Source organism: Ylistrum balloti, unplaced genomic scaffold (genome assembly GCF_031769215.1).
Source record: "Ylistrum balloti isolate Yb309-2 unplaced genomic scaffold, AGI_CSIRO_Ybal_v1 Utg369898, whole genome shotgun sequence".
Lineage (NCBI taxonomy): Eukaryota > Metazoa > Mollusca > Bivalvia > Pectinida > Pectinidae > Ylistrum > Ylistrum balloti.
The window spans coordinates 783,479-805,544 of record NW_026782027.1 but is presented as its reverse complement, the minus strand read 5'-3'; the positions used below and the strand labels follow the sequence as shown (position 1 = coordinate 805,544).

At 35.0% G+C, this 22,066-nt stretch overlaps 1 protein-coding gene across 1 annotated transcript; it reads right to left on the bottom strand.

The window, feature by feature from the left end:
- Nucleotides 1–224: 224 nt before the first annotated feature.
- LOC132546586 (ATP-dependent RNA helicase DDX42-like) lies at nucleotides 225–22,019 on the bottom strand. The gene is made up of 19 exons (XM_060210306.1): nucleotides 21,793–22,019; nucleotides 16,165–16,297; nucleotides 14,053–14,123; nucleotides 13,173–13,326; nucleotides 12,785–12,925; nucleotides 12,185–12,304; nucleotides 11,031–11,207; nucleotides 9,940–10,068; nucleotides 9,195–9,294; nucleotides 8,347–8,394; nucleotides 8,029–8,126; nucleotides 7,804–7,897; nucleotides 6,730–6,810; nucleotides 5,983–6,084; nucleotides 4,938–5,039; nucleotides 4,542–4,666; nucleotides 4,123–4,230; nucleotides 2,912–3,016; nucleotides 225–1,177 (listed from the first exon to the last, which is right to left on the bottom strand). Exons 1-19 carry the CDS (start codon nucleotides 21,999–22,001, stop codon nucleotides 1,016–1,018), a joined length of 2,259 nt encoding a protein of 752 aa, XP_060066289.1. The 5' UTR covers nucleotides 22,002–22,019; the 3' UTR covers nucleotides 225–1,015.
- Between the last annotated feature and the right edge of the window lie 47 nt (nucleotides 22,020–22,066).

Sequence of the window (22,066 nt, the reverse complement as noted above, 5' to 3'; positions counted from 1 at the left end):
ATCATGGCAATGTGAAAATTCACCTGCATCATAACTGACATAATTTTAAAACAGAAACAACTTGTTTCTTTGTCTACGGTCTCCATAGTGATGTTGCCATGCAATCTACAAGTATGTGATGTCATATTGTTACTGTCTCATGACATCAAAGTTCAAACAGGTTCCACAACACAAGTTCACACACAAGAAACATACATGGATTAATTTACTGAATAACACAACAATAATGTGATTTAAAATTTATTTGAGCTGAATGGCACCAGATGACTATACTCAATTTGTGTTTTTGTATTTGTGATCTACTAACCATAAACCACATGCTGCAATACTTAGTACAGTGCTTCTAGTAACATTCAAATTTCTATCAACATCAACAGCCCCAGTTATTTTTCTAGGACATGGCAACAAATTTTCCCCTCATTAGGCAGTAAATGTATGAGCACTTCACAACCTAGTACCAGGCAATACTGCTTATACTGATAGAACAATACTTTTGAGTTCCACCAGAGAGTCCTTGATAAAGCACAGGGATCAAATGTCACATTCCTTTATGATTTAGTCCTTTAATGTACAAAATCTTCAGAGCCATGTAAATTAAGACACAATTAAGGTTTCCAGTGCTAGAGATTCCATCAGTCTGTAACGTGGTGTCAGTGACATTAGCACGTTTTGTGAGTGCCGTTTATCATATAGTCAGTGAAACCAGCTAAGGTGTCTTGTCTCTAAAAAATATAAGGTGCATGAATTCTAGCAAGTCTTTCCAAGTTTCTTCCATTCAAATGTCACTTGTATCTAGATCTGATAACACTGGCTGAAACTTGATATCAGAAAATCTGTGATCTCAACATTTCACCATTAAAGCTCACAAGAGAGGGACTGATTAGGCAAAGACAATTTTATTGATGTCCTGGTGTGAAAAATGAACTTCAATTGTACCAGATCCACATTTCAGATGCTGAATTCTGTGACATGCACCAAATTAACTATCATATCCAACAAGATTTCACTTAGTTTATCAGTCCCAGCGTGACCGTTTTTTCCGTTTGCTGTTAGGTTCATCTGAGGCTGCTTGGGGTTGTGCAGGATTGCGGGTTGCATTAATTGGTTCTAGGATGTGACCAGTCTTCTGTGGTTCAATATTATCGGCGGCCGCCACAAAGTTGGATTTGAACTGCGCCTACAATATCAACAGGTAGATATCAAGTATAGTTGGATCACAAGTCAAGTTTTTGATAAACTGTCAAGAAGTGATTAATAGAAAAACAAGCGGCCAATGGGGCCTGCATCACTCACCAAGCTAATTTAGCTATTCAGCCATTTAAAACAGAATTTCAAATATGACCAACAATTTCTGAAGACAGATCCATGTTTCATAAAAACTTCAATAATATCGTTGTATGGAAACAGGATTTTCAAGAACTTAAATTTCCCCAATTGGGCCTATCCCTCCTGCTGAAGGGGGCCAGGGTGAACAGTTGATACACAACTGATTCCCATTTTCTCTAGTATTTTAAAGATTTTGGTCTATTTCCATTATTGGACTCCGTCTTTCCTTGCACATTCATGATATTCCAGAGGTTGCGTTCACTTTCACACCCCTTGAACATGTCATGGCAAAATTGAAGGCACAAGCAAAGTAATTTGATTGGTTCCAAGGAAAAAAACCTGACCAATCACAGGCTCATTCTCTTCTTTTGATTATTTCATAGATGTGACACTCAAATTTCAAAGCCATTACAATATGCTATTGTGTGACATCAAGATTTGTTTGAAGTACATCAAAGGATCAAACTAGTCTATCTATCTTGTCCGCAAGGACATGGAACCTTTAATTTTGTAATGACATGCTCAAGGGGTGTACATAATGAAATGAACATAACCTCTAGAGTATCAAGTATGTCCCTGGCAAGGGGGCCAAGACTTACTGTTACCACAAGATTGATTCCCTTTCTCCCAAGAATGCTTTACATCAAATTTTGGCAAATTCCATTTATTTTTACAGCAGGAGAAGGATTTTAAATAACTTGCAAAATCTCCCTTTTTGTGCCCTGCCCCTCAGGCCCCATGGGGCTATAAACCAATATTTATGTGCATTCCAGTAGATCTGGTCTGCTTATTACTAGATACACAGATGTAACAGTGTAGATTGTCATTGCCAGTGTCACATTGAGGTTTCCTTGTAGTAGCTGGTGCCTACCTCACTAAACAACATAATGGAGGCATTCTGCATGCCGTCCACAGCAATAACAATAAAGTGTCCTGTATATTTCTCAGCTTCCAAACAGCCATGGGTAGGGAGTGTTGAATCACACATCAAGTATCTTCACAAGAGTATGTGTGGGTCAATACTCCACTGACTGAACTTTCGTGGTACAAAGTATAATTATACAATATATACACTGTCATTACTATGGCTAGAATAAACAAAGTATAATTATACAATATATACACTGTCATTACTATGGCTAGAATAAACAAAGTATAATTATACAATATATACACTGTCATTACTATGGCTAGAATAAACAAAGTATAATTATACAATATATACATTGTCATTACTATGGCTAGAATAAACAAAGTATAATTATACAATATATACACTGTATTACTATGGCTAGAATAAACAAAGTATAATTATACAATATATACATTGTCATTACTATGGCTAGAATAAACAAAGTATAATTATACAATATATACACTGTCATTACTATGGCTAGAATAAACAAAGTATAATTATACAATATATACACTGTCATTACTATGGCTAGAATAAACAAAGTATAATTATACAATATATACATTGTCATAACTATGACCAGATTTAACAATGTATTATTATACAATATATACATCACAGTAGTACTGAATATTCAGTAAACATTAGTTTGAAACACCTGTAACTTACTGAGAACGCCTGTTTCATAGCAGACATACGGTCACTCTGAGGTCCAGCAGATGATCCCACACCTCGGAAACTAGCCATACTGGAGGAATCCTGGGTTCTTGTGCTCTGTATAAACATAAGGGAGATAACTAAGTAATTTATAGAATTTCCTATACATCATTAATCATATGTGATTTTACTACAAATCGATACTATCTGTTTAATATTAAAGTTAATTTTAACTCCAGGATTCACTAGCAGATGTATCACAAGCCTTTGTCAAAAGACTGAAGCAATATTTGTATATTTACAAACTCTTTGAACTAATGTAACAATTTATGATACTTTGAAATATGTTGTTATATTGGACAGGTATTGTTGCTGTGATTTGGATGGAATAAAAACTGCCAAAACAGATATCTCAAAAATACAATAGGTCCAATGGGCCTGCATCGTTCACCTGGTATTCAACTTTAATCAAATACTGAAACAGTGTTTATCACATATACATTAACACATACACCACTAGCACCTAAAGTGGGTGCATCTTACCAATTTTAACCAATTTCCACCACAAACAGGTTCCGATTCTACACTCTAAACAGTGACAATTATGACCTCAATTATATGTATTTGTCATTTCTTTTTTTTCATAATTTGTCACATTTCCAGGTTTCCTACCAGCCAAGTATCAAGCTTCTGCACCTTTTGGTCAGTCAGAAGAAGCCATTTCAATGCGTTTAACAAACTTGATCCAAATGACCTTAAAAATGGGCCAAGGTAATTTCTTTCCACAACTTTGTTAGGCTTCATCTTATGATCCTATTAGACAAATACCATGCTTTTGCACATTTTGGTTTATCAGAAGATGTTAATCCAAGGTTTTAACAAAGTTGATCCCTGTGATGTTGAATAAGGGTCAAGGTCATTTCTTTTTCCTATGAACTTACTGATTCTGCCCCTAACCCTGACCTGTTTCCCGACCCTATGAACTTACTGATTCTGCCCCTAATCCTGACCTGTTTCCACACCCTATCAACTTACTGATTCTGCCCCTAATCCTGACCTGTCTCCACACACCATGAACTTACTGATTCTGCCCCTAATTCTGACCTGTTTCCACACACTATGAACTTACTGATTCTGCCCCTAATCCTGACCTGTTTCCACACACTATGAACTTACTGATTCTGCCCCTAATCCTGACCTGTTTCCACACACTATGAACTTACTGATTCTGCCCCTAATCCTGGCCTCTCTTTGAAGCCGAGTCCTTTTCCTCCCACATTCAATCTCTTCCCCTTTCCTTGCTTGAATCGGCTTTTGCTGAACCAAGGATTCTAAAAATTACAAATCAATCATGACATCAATACATCATCGATAAATGAATAAATTCCTACTTTCATCAAAATTTTGCATGAGGAAACCATTCAGTATTGTATCTAAGCTTTCAGGTCATTTCAGCAACCTCCAATACTTACAGATGGAAATAGTTTGCAATTTCAGAATTAGTTCTGAAAGGCTCTGCAAATTCTATAATCTTTTGATCAGTCTGAAATATCCCATGCAGTGATATTTCATCATTTAAAATTATAAAATTCCATCTTCACAGATAAAAGACATTTTACCTACTTGTGACCACTGTACGTACCTGTAATGCTAGATCCATCAGGGATTTAGGTACAAACTGGTTAGCTACCTCCATGTTCCTTACAAGTGGCCCTGCAAAGTCCTTATCCTTCTCTGTCAGTAGGGTGTAGGCATAGCCTTTCTCACCTTGTCATTGCAAAATCATAAAGTCATTATCTTTCAACTCATCAACAATTATACAAGTTTAGCAGGTTTTGTTAGTGGCCATCTAGTTTTCGCTACATTTGTAAAAAACATTGAAATCATGAACTATATTGTCAGACCCAGATTGGTGTCCTTTTATATATTGTACTTGCACATTAAACAAATCTGTTGTTATAAAGGCCAGTTATAGGGTACATAACTGCTCGACCTGTGATATAGTATATACCAACTCGACCTGTTAAAGGGTACCTACCTGCTCGACCTGTTCGCCCAATCCTGTGTGTATGTGTATCAATGTCTCGTGCTACATCATAGTTCACCACAGTCCTGATATACGGAATGTCCAAACCTCTAGCTGGAACAACAGATATATAAATACATATCAGGAAGATGATACATTGTTACTCAATCATATAAACAAAGTTGTCATAACAACAAAATGAAGACTATGAATATATTGCCAATATTCTATTTCACTGACCCAATTTATCAGTTTAATTAATAAATATTACATGTAATATAAAAATCTAAAAGTTGGAAAATCATTGTCAGTTTCAGAGACATCCTGACCATCATTTGTTAATATCTCTCTTTAGTACACGTGAAACAGGTGATGTGTGTATGCCTTGGCTCATAAACATTTTTTTTGCCCAACTGGACAGAAAAGCTAGAGCTGAGAAACTAGGGTTACACACTAATACTGTAGATCAGATATTGGCCCCCAGACTTTTGGCCTTTGGACTGATATCTCATGGTAGTAAATGATAAAATATATATATTTTTTTAAAAAATCATTAAAAATATGTAAACACAAAAATAAAATTCAATGTTAATCTGTTTTTATATCACATAGAAAATATTACTTATTTATGTCAGTAAGAGACAAGATTTGCTGTAAAATGTTCAAAAAGAAAAGTTACTATGTGACTGGAAATATGGCAGCAACCTACAGCTATTGCTGAAATACCTCTAGCTCCGCGTTCAAGACGTTTGGTTTAGGATCAAATTTGATCTCTGATAAGGTAATTTGCATTGTATTGTCGGCTGACTCTCATGGAAATGAATGTGCACCATGGAACTGAAGGTTGTGTCACAAGTAAACTTTCCCTTCAGGTTTCTGGTTTTGTGTTTTTTTACATTGGGCTTTATGATTTGTCAATTTTAACAGATGATTTGTTTCCTCTTTTTTAAATGGTCTAAGCCTGCAAAAGTATTATTTTTCACTAGTAAAAATCTATATTTCATTGGCACAAATGTAATTTATAATAACCTGTCACTATTATGGAGATATTACATACCTGCTACGTCTGTGGCTACAAGGATAGGCATCTCCTTGCGTTTAAACGCTGTGATGATCTCATTTCTCTCCATCTGTCCCATGTCACCATGGAGAAGGCCCACTGTTACAAACCAAAGCTATATGAAACTATACAATATAAGAAACTAGGAAACTAGTTTGGTTTTTTCTTGCTTTATGTCCTATTTACAGCCAGGGTCATTTAAGGATGTGCCAGATTTGAGTGGTGAAGGAAAGCCAGAGTTCCCAGAGAAAAACCACTGACATGCAGTCAGTACCAAGCAACTGCTCCACCTAGGTCTTGAACCTGTTACCCAGAGGTGAAGGGTTCATGATAAAGACAGTCAAACACCTTGGCAAATAAGAAATTTCAACAATATTTTGTTTTTATACATATTACAAAATCTCACAAATTTCAATTGGTGTCAAAATCAAAATATCTGAATTTAACAATATTATATATCCACCATTGAAATTTTGGAATTTAAATCCTATGATATAGGTCTCTTCCTACACATTTCTATTTTTCTCCAAGTAAAAAAGGTGAAAATCAGGCACAATGTCGAAAAAAAGAAAAAACTGGTCACTGGAAAAAAAATTTCATTTTACATCTAAGTTTCACCAACAAACACAAAACTTAAAAACAATCATGTGCAATGCAAAAGTGTGTACAGCAACACTTTTATTTTTGATCTCCATAAAGTTTACAATGTAAATGACATGAAAATAACGTGTGAAGCATTCTTACATGAGAAATCTCTAGTGCGTAAATTTGTAGCCAGTTCTTCTGAGTTGGATTTCCGGGTAACAAATATCAACACACTACCAACTGAAAAAAATAAATTAAAGATAAGAATTAGAATGTAATACGGACAGTGATAAGATAACCTGGACATTTAAGATTTTTACTTTAGATCATAAACATTACCTGTTCAAACATGAATCAGATGTATAAATGTGAATATTTACTGACGGAAGATAAAAAAGAGCATGGTGTCTGTATCCCTCATCCGCTTGTGTATGTCAGTAATTACTGGTCATGCTTTTTGATTCATTTTATTGTGTATTAGGTACGGATCATATTCATAAGTTACTGAATGTCACTAAAGTCAGCTTATAATAAATAGTACACAACTTAATACCTAATTAATATCCATACAGTTGAATATAATTTCTGTGAATAGATATGGTATATTAAAAACATGTGAATAATTGATACAAAACAATGTACATTGTGTTTACCTAATCTAATGCCAGATATAATAGGCATCAAAAACACATGCATATCTGTATATAAGGAACACATCTTGTTGCCTGAACATAGTGTTAAATACGATAACGGTAATTCAGCTGACACAGCATGCTTTGTTGGCTTAGATCACAAAACCATGGATTATCATGCAAGAGACATGGGTTCAATACCTGTTGAGAGGTTACGCAGGTAAATTTTTTCCATTTAGTTTTGCATAAAGTAATCTCTTTCATTCATTTGAGAACCAATTGACCAACAATCTGTCATTTTGAGATATCTCAAGATCTGCAGTCAGTAGTTTTATCAATGTTTGACCTGAGATCTGCAGTCAGTAGTTTTATCAATGTTTGACCTGAGATCTGCAGTCAGTAGTTTTATTGTTTGACCTGAGATCTGCAGTCAGTAGTTTTATCAATGTTTCATTAAAAGCCAGAAAAAAGGATAATTTTTTAATTTTAGTCACTATTGATTGAGATACACTAAATATAATATAATAGCCATGAGGTTGTTTTAATCTTTGCCAAAGATAATGTTGGTGAGATCTTTGTGCTGAATGTAAATGTCACATACTTGAAGTAAAACGAACAAGGTTTTTGATGAGCCATGTCCACTTGGCTGGTCCAGCTGGCAGTACCTCTACGTATTGAGTGACATCCTCGTTTGCCTGTGAGTTAATAGAATTACATCCAGGTTTATCAGCAGGTTCAAATTCAATAAAAAAATAAACTGTCTTCTATCTGTATGATTCTGATATGATATTACAACTAATTTCAATTTCCTGACTACAAGACTTACCTCCCCTGCTTCCCCTTGAACAACTCGTACAGGATCCAGAAGAATGTCTCTTGCTAAGCGTTCCACCTTCTTCTTGAAGGTGGCACTAAAGAGTAATGCTAAAACAAACAAACACCATCATAAAGTAAGTAAAAAGAGAACCGCAGAGTGTAACAATATCAGCCCATCTCATGCCAATAAAATATTCATTATTTATTACATTGTTACCCCATATACTATAAATAACCTGGAATACCTTACAACACATAAATCTAAGGTACGATTACGTTTTAATGATAAGAAATTGTAAACAATAATCCACTGTTAATTCACACTTACTTTGTCGGTCCTTTCTCACATGGTTAGCTATAGACCTGACCTGAGGTTCTGAAACAGATGAACACACAGCCATAGTAAATATTATGGTTATAGACCTGGGGCTACCTACACAGTTACCATAAATACCAGAGTGAAAGATCCTGGGGTATAGAAAAGATTACTACACAGCTACAATAAATATCACTGCAAAAAATGATAGGCAATCTATAATAAGAATCCGTAATTCTTACAAATATAAAACATATATTGCTAGCACATTTTCTTTCATTTTGTATAGAATTTAAAATAATTTACAGGGAAAGTGGGTAAAGGTCTTTTTAACTACAGTGTTTCTGGAAAACATTTCATAAGAAAAGATATATACATAGATATATAAGATTTTCTCTCTATCTTGAATAAAAAATCAAGAAATGCTTCATTGGTCAATTGAATATTTTACAGTGTGTTCAGCTGAAGCAAGATGGAAATCTGTTGAAGAGTTACAGAACTTGTTCACAAGCAATTCATCTTAGATCTAAACATACTGATATTGTGATTTGTAAATAAGCTGTAGCTACACGTCCAGACACTCCTGGCAGGAAAAATTATTGACATTGTCTTTAGTTAAATCAAACAAGACCAGAACATTTTCTCATAACAGATACAGTTATTATGGCACATAACTTTTACATGTAGCAAACTGTAAAAGTGAAATCAACTATCTACATCATCACATCTTTCAGATGTACCTTTGGCTATTACCAACTTCCCTTAACAGGTTAACTTATTACAAATTAGCTATATTTTCAGTTGGTGTTATGGATTTTCAGTTCGTTTCCATGTCCTAAGTTATGAGGGTGAAAACTTACCAAAGCCCATATCAAACATACGGTCAGCTTCATCAAACACAAGATAAGTGACCCGCTGGAGGTTGGTGGCTTTCTTCTTCACCAGGTCTATCAAACGACCCTACACACACATTAAACCATAATGACATCTCTAGGAGCCATATTTGTGAACATGTGAATAGCTAGTAGTGATGATCGTGTATAACCATATTTACATTTGCATGAAATTTCCTTACAAAAAAGCTACAAGACAAAAGTGTCATTTGTCAGGCTATAAATGTCATTTCTCACATGAAATCATAATTTGTTATTTAATGTTTAACAGTATCTAATAAATGACACATATAACTACAGGAAGTGTAGAAAATGTAAACATAGCTGATTAGCTGTTTTACAGGACTGCACCTGGAATTATGGTGTTTATAGATAGTAAGAATATCAGCTTTGCAGTCAAACCTACCAATGCAAAGTGGCACTGCCTGCATAGATGCAACATTCATAATGATGAAAAAATTATCATAACAAATCAATGGTTAAATATGGATTTCTCAAAAAAGCTTCTCCATACAAATGTTGCTCTTGAGAAAACAAGAACAACAGCTATATAACTTTATGATGTGCAATGAAAAGTCTACAGATTTTGTGGAGAATGGTTGTGCTGTATTAAATTCTACATTTTAAATTGTACTGTTTCCCTTCATGTTACCCATTCCCTTCCTGATATCACTCCATCCCATTCTAACACACTTCCTCTGTCTATACATACAGGTGTGGCCACTATGATCTCCGCCCCTTCCTGACATGCCTTCGTCTGTTCCCACATGTTGCCACCTCCATATGCACACACAACATTGATGTTGTAGACTTTGCCAAATTTCTTGGCCTCATGGTATATCTGAAAAATGTCACAGAAATCAAAACAAATTTCAACATTTCATTTCTTCCCAAGTTTCTTGCTTTGTAGATTTGAGATTATTTAAGTTTTCAAATATCATACTGAGATAATATCTAAATAGAATTGAAACAAGAGGCCCATGGTCCTTAACGGTCATCTGACATCAAATACAAGATTTAAAATTTTGAACTTGAAAAGAAGTCGAAAATGTGTTTTCAAGAAGGCGGCCATGTTGGATTTCGGACCAACCCGAAATTAACAAACTTTGGTCAGGATCATGTCACGATCATTTCAGATAAGTTTCAGCTCAATGAGACATGTAGAACTTGAGAAGAAGTTGAAAATGTTTATGACAGATGCTGGACGCCGCCTCACAAAAGGCGATCGCAACAGGTCGTCAGATGACATAAAAAAATCCCAATAAAACAAAGAAAATGAAAAGAAACAAAATGAAGACATAAAAACTCTAAAACATTACAGAATACAATGAACCCATGATAATTCAGATGCTGCTTGTTTGGAAATCTAAGAATCTGGATGGAAATGTTGGGGAACAGAATTCTATAATGTTTATTGTACTCACTAATCCAGAAACTGAAATTCTGGTTCTGGAAAAGCTTTTTATGAGTCAAATGGATTTTCATAGTGATATTTTAGCAATATCTTGGACACCTTTCTTTTACAATGTAAAGAAAATTTGTTGTGTTCAGTAAACCATGCAAAAAGTGTACATGTACCACCTATGTATTCACCTTTGGAACTTGTGTCAGAGTTAACGATACATCACTACGTGTCAAAATAATTAATTGTAAAGAAAATATCAAAGAAAAAGTCTAAGTCTTGATTATGAATTTTTGATAACTGATTATGAATTATACAATGTTTATATATGGCCAGTTCTATAGAGAGAAACAGTCTAGGAAAACTCATTATCTGGATGCTTTTGACCTGTGTGTAGATACCTGTTGTGACAATTCCCTGGTAGGGGCCAGTATAAGCCCTATGGGTCCATCCCCAGTCTCCAGTTCCTTTTGGTCCATTATGTGTACAAGGAGGGGCCAGAGATATGTGGCAGTCTTTCCACTCCCAGTTTTAGCTATACCGATGATATCTCGTCCGTTCAGGATGGTTGGCACCCCCTGTTAATGTAAACAGGTCATTTACAATCATGTGTAGTTATAGGGTGCAATATATTGTCTTACAATTTATATGACTTAACATATGGTAAAATAAATCTCCATGCATGTGTAGTTGAAGTCCAAAATATTCAAAATAAAATCAACAAAATTTCAATTGACATGTGTTAATATGAGCTCAAAAATCAGTGTCATATGATATTTTAACAGAAACTATCCCTTTCACTTTGGGCACTGTGAAAGTAAACAATGACATGCACAATCTCTGAAGATTAAATAAGAAAGTAAATGATGAATTTGAACTACAAAATGTCATTGTGTCAAAACACCAGCTTCTCTCCCGTCTGTCAATCATTTTATTAATTCATTATCGATACATAATACAGGCTATCCACCTCCCTTGCAATGCTCTGATGTTTTCGCCAGCCTTTTTTTCCCTTTATTTTATCCGCAGAACTTCCCCTGTTTCATGTGAATTTTTCATAATTTTCTGATAATTTGTATTGAACTAAATGACCCCACTTTTAAGAATTTCATGCCCCTAGGGTGTTATTAGACTAAATAAGGTACCTGCTAATTCTTTTTTTCAGTCATAGTCAAGAGTTACAATGTGTCTGATTTTGTTATGTTCAGTTGCTCATCAAGCATTTCAATTGCCTTGATTTTTCTATATTATCTAGATTAACCAAATGTATAAAAGACCTGAAACAAATAAAACTCGCAACTTTTATTGTCAAACCACTAAACTACCAAAAAAATGTATACTGATTTGTTGGTACTGCAATATGTTTTCTTATTGAAATATTTGAATTCACCATATACAACTCCTTAAGAACAAATAATGTTAAGTATTATACAAGCACCTAGATTCACAACTGGTATCATTCATTTGTCATTACTGGGTTCTTTATTTTTTGGTTATCATAGGCATTGATTTCATATTGATTTTATTGTTTGATGATTAGTGTGTTACAACTGACCTGGGCCTGTATCGGGGTGGGCTGTGAGTATTCCGACTTTCTGATCACTCCCATCAGTTCATTATCAAAACCGAAGTGTGCAAAGCTGGTTGCTGGATTCGAAGGGGAAAACCCGGATACCTAAAAACAAAATGTCAGTTTTCTACAGTGATCAATGTATTCTGAAATACATTTATACAGCAATCATATTATATAACTCCATAACCTTGGTCATTGGATAAAAATAAAATACTTGTTTCCTGAGAAAATGACCAGATCAAGGCTGACATTGGTATATCATAAAACATCAATTAGAATGTTGCTACTAATGGTAGTTAAATAGATGTTTGGAGCCTGCCATGTTACAATGTGTGGTTAAACATCAAAAACATACTACAGCATTAGATATACAGAATGTGATTGGTGACACATACTCCATCCCTGGATATACAGGATGTAATTGGTGACACAGATTCCAAGTGTAATATCCATGTAGATGTTTAGATGGGATCAGTGAAAACTTACCATGATATCTAGTGTAGATGTTTGCAGATAGGATCATTTAGATCCTACCCTGATATCTACTGATGATTTTTATAGATAACATCAGTGAAAACTTACCCTTATTCCAAGTTTATGACGTAGTTCATCCACCTGTGTCTGGGTTAGTTTGGCAATATCTTCATGTTCTTGGTAAAAGTTCTTTACAAATTTCTGATAGTCAATTTCTGTATGGTCAATAGGAGGCAAAGGATCAATCATCTGCAATATAAACAAGTATTGAAAAATCTATTCAAAACCAAAAGATGTGATTGTATGTAAATTGTACATATATGACAAATTACCAAGAAGATTAAAGTTTGTGCTACATAAAATACTAATTGTATAGATTTCACAAAGAAATTCTAATAAAATGAATACATCTAAGCACTCTGTTTATATTAAGCATCGTTATCACCAATTTAATTCTATGAAGTTTTTATTACACATTAACAACTTTGATGGTTACTTTATTTTTTTCTGGTATGATTGGATTTCCATCAGCATCGTATTCAATTCCTGCCTCGTCCTCATCAAGGATAACACCAGCCATAGGGTTTTCCTCCATGTATCGAAAAAATGCTTCCTGAACATCTTCATTTTCGATATCGTCCCGCACTCCTCTGTACAACAGACCATGTTTTAGTGGAATATTCAAATTTTTAAAATCTGTCTGTTATCTTACATAGGGACAATATACAATCATTATCAGGCATTAATTCCATCTCTCTTAATAAACCCACCAATATTTATAGCTGTCAGTAGATTTACTGATAAAATACTCATTTCACTGTCATGTAATATGCCCACCTTCTGACTTAAGGTAGAAAAAGATGTTGGTCCTGAGGTCCTGTAATAAGTCAGCCCACCCCCTTAGTTTGAGCAAGAAATGATTTGTTAGCCCCTGGGGTCCTGTAATTAGCCTAACCTCTGATTCTGAGTAGAAAGTGATGTGTTGGCCCCTTATGTCCTGTAATAAGGCAACCCTCTGACTTTGATAAGGAAATGATGTGTTGACCCTCTGGGGTCCTGTGAAAAGCCCACCCTCCGACTTTGAGTAGAAAGTGATGTGTTGGCCCTGGAGGTCCTGTTATAAGCCCATCCTCTGACTATTAGTAGAAAGTGATGTGTTGGTCTCTTTGGTTTCTTGCAGGAGATATATGGATACATGTTTGTACTAACGAATGACAACACATAGATTTGAATCAAAACATATCTAGAACCTTTAAAAAAATATAGATAACTAAGATATATAGGAGTATACGTAATCATTATCTTCATATGCATGCTACACATCGATCAAAAGGTTCTGTAATTTATTTCATAACCAGTTAACAACAATCACATACTTGTCTTTTTTCTTCTCCTTTGATTTTTCTTTGTGTTCCTTGCTTTCTTTCATTTTCCCTTTTACTTCTTTCTGGAAACCAACAGCAAATTGAACACTGTGCAGTTTGTGATACAAAGTATACAAGTACTACAAAAAATTGTTTAGATGGAATTCAACTTATAACTATTTGTTGTTTTATACATTTTATATCAACATTAATAAATATTAATACATATGTTGTACATTCCCTGGATAAAGTTTAGCAACACCAATATTTGTATTTATTGATTTGACCAGGCTTGAGAATATATGCAGTCTTGTCGTTGCTTTAACTGTATGTAATTATGCAAGGTTTACTCACATTCCTAAATTTTAAATATGTAAGACATTAAAATGTATTATAACATGATAAATAATCAATAATATTTGCAAAAAGTAAACAGAAACATCAGTTTAATTGTTTACACTTGGAAATATTTCTGTTCGAATTGCAAGTGATACCAAAATAGAACCACCTACTGATTACAGTGTAAGATAGTTGTTCACTTGAACAGTCCTATAGATGTGTAAGCAGGGATAAGGTAGTTTGTTTTCAATGGTTTAAGGAAATACATATGTATTCAAATGTAAAGGAATGTTATACTCTGTACTTGTGTTGAGGTGTATTTATTTTGAGGTATCCCTGTCTGGAGTTAACAATCTGGTGAACCACTGGGTCTGAGTGAAACAGTGGCTGGTAACCCTGTCTGGAGTTAACAGTCTGGTGAACCACTGGGTCTGAGTGAAACAGTGGCTGGTATCCCTGTCTGGAGTTAACAATCTGGTGACCCACAGGATCTGAATGAAACAGTGGCTGGTAACCCTGTCTGGAGTTAACAATCTGGTGAACCACTGGGTCTGAGTGAAACAGTGGCTGGTATCCCTGTCTGGAGTTAACAGTCTGGTGAACCACTGGGTCTGAGTGAAACAGTGGCTGGTATCCCTGTCTGGAGTTAACAGTCTGGTGACCCAAAGGATCTGAATGAAAAGTTGACTGGTATCCCTGTCTGGAGTTAACAGTCTGGTGAACCACTGGGTCTGAGTGAAACAGTGGCTGGTAACCCTGTCTGGAGTTACCAGTCTGGTGAACCACTGGGTCTGAGTGAAACAGTGGCTGGTAACCCTGTCTGGAGTAAACAGTCCGGTGAACCACTGGGTCTGAGTGAAATAGTGGCTGGTAAACCTGTCTGGAGTTAACAGTCTGGTGAACCACAGGATCTGAGTGAAACAGTGGCTGGTAACCCTGTCTGGAGTTAACAGTCTGGTGAACCACAGGATCTGAGTGAAACAGTGGCTGGTAACCCTGTCTGGAGTTAACAGTCTGGTGAACCACTGGGTCTGAGTGAAACAGTGGCTGGTAACCCTGTCTGGAGTTACCAGTCTGGTGAACCACTGGGTCTGAGTGAAACAGTGGCTGGTAAACCTGTCTGGAGTTAACAGTCTGGTGAACCACTGGGTCTGAGTGAAACAATGACTGATCTCATAGTCTGATACCCACAGGGTCTACAGGAGACCTTTACTGGTCTCCAAGTCTGATACCCACAGGGTCTACATGAGACCTTTACTGGTCTCCAAGTCTGGTGACTCACATTTACTGCTTTTGTTCTGTGATTTCTTCACATTTACAGATAAGTCTATAATTACATGGTGTGACTACAAACATGTCTTTGTTTACATGGTGTGACCACAGATAAGTCTATAATTACATGGTGTGACTACAAACATGTCTTTGTTTACATGGTGTGACCACAGATAAGTCTATGTTTGCATGGTGTGACTACAAACATGTCTTTGTTTACATGGTGTGACCACAGATAAGTCTATAATTACATGGTGTGACTACAAACATGTCTTTGTTTACATGGTGTGACCACAGATAAGTCTATAATTACATGGTGTGACTACAAACATGTCTTTGTTTACATGGTGTGACCACAGATAAGTCTATAATTACATGGTGTGACTACAAACATGTCTTTGTTTACATGGTGTGACCACAAATAAGTCTATGTTTGCATGGTGTGACTACAAACATGTCTTTGTTTACATGGTGTGACCACAAATAAGTGAAAGTTAACACAGTGTGGCATACCTCAATGTCTGCCATAAATGCATCCAGTGGATCATCACTATCACTGCCATCTTTATTTTTATCATCTGCACTGGGACTTCCTGGAGCAGGCTGATATTCAAGGTCTCCTTCTTCATCATCATCGTCAAAATACCTTAAACAAACAAGCCATCAAACACTACATGATAAATTCAGTTTATAGATAAATGAAATCTACATTTATATAAAACTACAAACCTTTCTTTACTTTTTGTCACATTGGCCTGATTTTTAAAAATGTTTAAAGTATTGTTTCAATGAATCATTACAACCAGTTGCCTAAATTAGTTACAATGCAGCGCCATTAATGCTGCATTGCAGTATTTCACTGTTATCTTGTCCTACCTGGTGCAGGCTTCATAGACACTGATATAGTTGAATATGTATCACATCTGACATTATAGTGATGTTTTTGGTTCATATGCAAGTAGCGTTAAGTAATTTGACAGTGAATTTGGAGCAACATTTACACTGCCATCAAATTTTGAAAAGTGCAACCTCTATAAGACATTTATATGATACCAAATTTATATTGGCAGAAAAAGCATTGTTTAAACCATTCAAAAATCATTGTCCATCTGCAGTTTTCATGATTTGATTTTAACAGGATGATTTAACCAAGCAATGGGACAGGTTACCACAATATTTGCAAGAATAAATGTGATATCTTGACCATATGTAGTTGGAATTATTTAGGTGGACACTATAATTCAGTTTTGCTGGATTTATTCTGTCTACTTATGACATAAAAAATGTCCTTTTCTATATAGGTTACCAGGCTGCATTTTTAAATCAAAGTACTGAAAGTACTGGTATGCTAAGACCATTAAAACAATAAATTCTTTGTTATTAGCTTGCTATATACTGAAAAAAACTATATGCAAGCAGTACATCATTGCAGCCCATAAAAAATGACCAGCAGGTATCAGAAATAACAAGCATAGTAGTATTACTTATGTAATACATGTCCCAAGTAGGCTCCAAGATGAAAGGGAAGTTGTCCATTTCTTTGGATACATTGTAGGGAATGTTGATCTTGGACACCATATTATCACTTTAAAGACTGCGTATCTTATTGGTTTAAGATCATTAGCTAGACCATCATGCAAATAACATGCTACGTACAAATATTGGGCAGCTTCATTTTCCAGCAAATGACTGCATAAGAGTGCCAATTTTATAAAACAAACATGATTTGTCACCATAACTTAAAATAGAAGATGCCTATTCTTCTGGAACACCAGGTCTTATTCTCCTTGTACTTTTTCAGGGAATCTTCAAGTAGATATTGTCTTTGTTTCAATTTCACACTTGTTTTGCTGGTTCTACAATTCTGTTGACATGTTTATATATTCTCTGTTCTCTAAAACTTGTCGCAAGATACTTTATTCCTCTTGTATTATCATTTTTTAACATCCTTACAGTGACCATGAACCTTGAAATTTGCAAGATGTGAATATCTTTTAGGTTGTGAAATTTGAAAGAAGAATGAGGGTAATGCAAAGGAAAACACACCCATGCAACTATCCGTTTTTTGACTGTGACCTTGATCTCGGACATCTGACCCTGAATTTCTTAAGAAACCGTATTCTCATACGGGATACATGTTCCAAATTTGATTGAGGTATACTAACTGTTTTAGTCTCTACATTCAATCCTCAAAATCATTACTATATCCTCTCCACATTGCCCAGGGATAACTGAAACTGTAATCCAAATGATAACTAATACCCCCAACACCCACAGCCTTAGTTATCTCCCCATGGTGACCTTTTGCACAGAAACATCCTCTGAAACACAGCGGCATGTGCACATATTCCCTGACATTCCTGCGAAGTTTTGTTGAAATTGGTCCACAGGTTTGGAAGTTGACCAACATGCAAAACCTGTCTATATTGACCAGTTGCCATGGCAATCAATATTTCGAGAGAAAATGGTGCATGCACATCTACACATTGTCCCGAATATTACTGTAAAGTTTCATTTGAGTTGTCCAGACAAGATGTGTCTACAGACAGACAAACAGATGGATGGACGGATAGACAACCTGATTCCAGTTTACCCACCTTTTGGTGGTATAAGAATGCACAAGAGTGCTTACAAATTCCATGTGGACAGACATCATTGAAAAATAATAATAATAATAAAAACATGATAAAGATGCTTATATCTTGTTTTATTCAGTTTTTAGATACAGTATTCTTTCCATGCTTTGATCAGCAATGTAATCTTGTCATGTCAATATCCTAGTACAAGATTGCATACACAAAATTGTTGTAGGTGGACTTTTAAGATGAATAAAAAAAATACATGCCTAAGTTTAAATGAAGGTTTTAAACAGAAGTTGTAATATGTTCAGTATGCAGTGATTTTTCTAGACAATTGTAAACCATAAACTTGGTATACAGCGATCTTTTCTACACATTTGTAAACAACAAACTCAGTATGTGGTGATCTTTTCTACAAAAAATTTTTTTTTATATATATTGTATACACTAAACTCAGAAAAAAAATAAATAATTAAAACTTTCTATGTACACTACAAACTCAGTATACAGTGATCCTTTCTACACAAACTTGGTATAACTAGTGAATCTTTCTACTCAAGTAAATTGAAGATTGTATACAAATTTACTACAAATGCAGTATACAAAGATCTTTTCCACATTTTTTAAGTTTCTGCCATTTGTTGATTCTTCTTTCGTGATGGTAAATATATTGCCGCCTTTAGAGAGTACTGTGACCTTAAAAGGCAACATGGTTGTTAGCATCTCCTCAAGTGAATAATCATCTTCAACATCTAATTGGAGGCCGGAAAGAAGGACGTTTTTCTCCACCATAAGGTCCTCAAATCCATTGTTGGTCATAATAGCCAATTCCAAGTTAGAAGAATCAATAGAGATACCTTCTACCATTCCAGATTTCATTTCTTCAGGGACATCCACCTCCTGAAAGAGAGTAAGGGAAATAAATAACTATATTTCATTATTGCTATGATTATGTGCAAGAAATATACACTTCTGTATAAGCTTATAGTCTTGAACTTCCCAATAGGAGTCTATATTAAATATACTGTAATTACTTATTTTGACGTTCAGGACTGTCAAATTATTAAGCGATGGACAGCTAGCAAAATAATAATATCTCGACCATGGTCATACAGAGATTGTGTAATTTAATTAATTACATTGGACCGTCATGTAATGGTAATCTAATTATTTTGAAAATACCTGTAATGGAAATGCCATTTTCATAACATAATTTAAATTTATTTAATTACATCATCATGTAATTGAACCCATGCCCGTTACAAACATTAGCTGTCCTAACTGATCCTAAAATTAACTTTGGCTACTTCTATCACAAAATTAACTTTGGCTATGTCTATTACAAATGCCACATTTAGCTACAGTAGAGGTATTTCAAAAATGTATGTCATTGTAGCTGAAAGGACATAATTAATGGTTACTTAACCAGAACTACAGTTCTGAACAAACCACTACAAAGCCTGGTTAACTGTACTAAGAAAATGTCCTCTCAATTAATCAATTTCATTGATTATTGACATCTTATTGTTGTACTCACTTGAGTTTCTTAAAGTTTCAATTTGACTTTTAATAAGGCCCAAAGTGATAATACTGCAATATCTTAATTAGCTCTCGAGGGGTATTGGTTTGACTATTTATCCCATTTCATTCCATTCACCATGGAAACAAAACTCTAAAACGCTAAAAAACAGTCGACAATTAATGACAAATATTGAGTCTAGGGCTGTGTAAAATTGATGAATCAAAAGTGTTGAACTGAAAGTGGATGCAGTTGACATAATACTGAAATGAAATGAACAAATACAGTACATATATTAAAAGTTCAGGCATAATAAGAATTGTACCAATTACACTTTACACATTCACACTGGGACCTTACACTTTACACATTCACACTGGGATCTAACACTTTGCTAGGTTTATCCTAATCTTTATTAAAACACCTTCCGGGATTCAGATGTTAACTGACATCTTCATTATTCCCAATCTTTATATTGCAATCGTTCACATGCATCACTCTTCAACAGAATCAATGAGACATCATGTCAGAAAGACAAAAACTAAATTTAAGCTAAAACTAATTATATTAACTTAACATGTAAACCTTACAATTGGCATACCTGTAGAGTTCCCGTACGATTTCATATCCTGGCCTTGGGGTACTTATAAATTATCTCCGATTAAAAATTTGAAAGAGCTAGATCTACAATAGCACGGACAGTGACCGATATTTTAAAGTAAAGTAAAATCGATATATTACACAGATAGATTCCTAGATCTATTCACGGTAGCGTAAGTAGTACAGTACAATATTACGGATAAGTTTTTTTCTGCTTAATTTCCGATATGTTGGGCCACTGACAGAAGTGACTGCAATGAGACCATTATGAAACGATCATTCAAAAATAAATCCATTTCAAAATACTGAAATACTTTACGGAAGCAACAAAAATGTGCTAGATGCTTACATAACATTTTTCAAATGCATACTGCTTCAAAGCCAAAGGAAAAGTCTTGAAACTATTTTGAAAAAAAGTGCCATGGCGGCAGTGCCCAGCTTGCGCGTCGAGCCTAAATTCAATACATGCGATGGCTCATTTCAAATGAATTGTTGCAAAAAATGCAATTGCTAGTTCAGTATAAGTATTGACACTAAATTCAGCTTATATATATATATATATATATATATATGTAGTGATACTTACCTACATAAGTTACCCGCCATCTTCTTTCAGCCGCCGTCTTCTTTCCGGGGCAGCACCGAGCACCCCGGCTGTTTCCGTCAAAATTTTATGCTACTCTAAATCATTCTTATTTTAGTTTCATTCTTATTTTCAACTACATATTTCAGTATTTTCAAAAGTTTTCAACAGTATTAAACGGGATGAAAATTTTCGAAAAAGAAAAAAAATAGAAAGATATGACTCCCACAATGCATCGCGCGGAAAAGAAAGTTCAGCCGCCATATTGGCATCGCCTCGCGAGATTTACCACCATAAAACGTGAGTCTTTGTCATTGTATTTACAAATTTCGATGTCTGATTATCATTAATACACAACACAAAACGTTTTCTTGATGTACAAGTAATGAAGAAAATGTCGATAAGGTTGTTTCATTTAATGACTAGGATCAGCAACTTGTAGGGGCGATAATCCAATGATTACGGTAATGTCCCAGATGGAGTAGGAGTAAACTTTCGATTTATGAACCAATGAAAACGAAGTACTGATACTCAGGGCCAGGGGCGACAGCAACATGCTGAAGAGCATTGAAAATGCTCTTAGCATAAAATCTATTGTTTACACCTATGGGTTCTGAATGAGGCACACTGAGTTAACTTAATGAACATATGCTACTTCATTATCAAACAAAAATCATTTGATGCTGTATTAGTGACCAGAATATGACTTATCCCTGTTTTGCAAACTTGTTTGAAGTTCACAATATACAACTTCCCATTCCTTGAATCTTAATTTACATATCTTTGATATTCTAAAATATTTTGATAGAATATTGTAATATTTTCTTTAAACCATCAAATCAGCATTAACTGTAACATACTCGTCTTCATTCCTTGCCCTCCGTTTCCCTATGTTAGTACTATATCCAAATGACCGCCCTGGCATGAACCTGCCACCTGCATTACTTGGCATTCCTGCCATACCAGACACAGGTTTTGAAGGGTCTGGTTCATCTGCTTTCTTGTTTCCGAGTGCAAATCCGGAAAATCCAAATCCTCGCGGTTTTCCATCTCCTCCTTTATGAAACATTTTATCTCAAAGATTAAGTCAGCATCTGTAATATATCAACAGAAATATTATACACATTACACATT

Excerpts from the sequence above, each read along its gene's own strand:
- LOC132546586 (XM_060210306.1), bottom strand. The coding sequence starts at position 22,001 with ATGTTTCATAAAGGAGGAGATGGAAAACCGCGAGGATTTGGATTTTCC. Across the intron at positions 14,124-16,164 it reads CATTTATGGCAGACATTGAG|AAAGAAGTAAAAGGGAAAAT; the intron begins GTATGCCACACT and ends GTTGGTTTCCAG. Across the intron at positions 13,327-14,052 it reads AAGGAGAAGAAAAAAGACAA|AGGAGTGCGGGACGATATCG; the intron begins GTATGTGATTGT and ends TCTGTTGTACAG.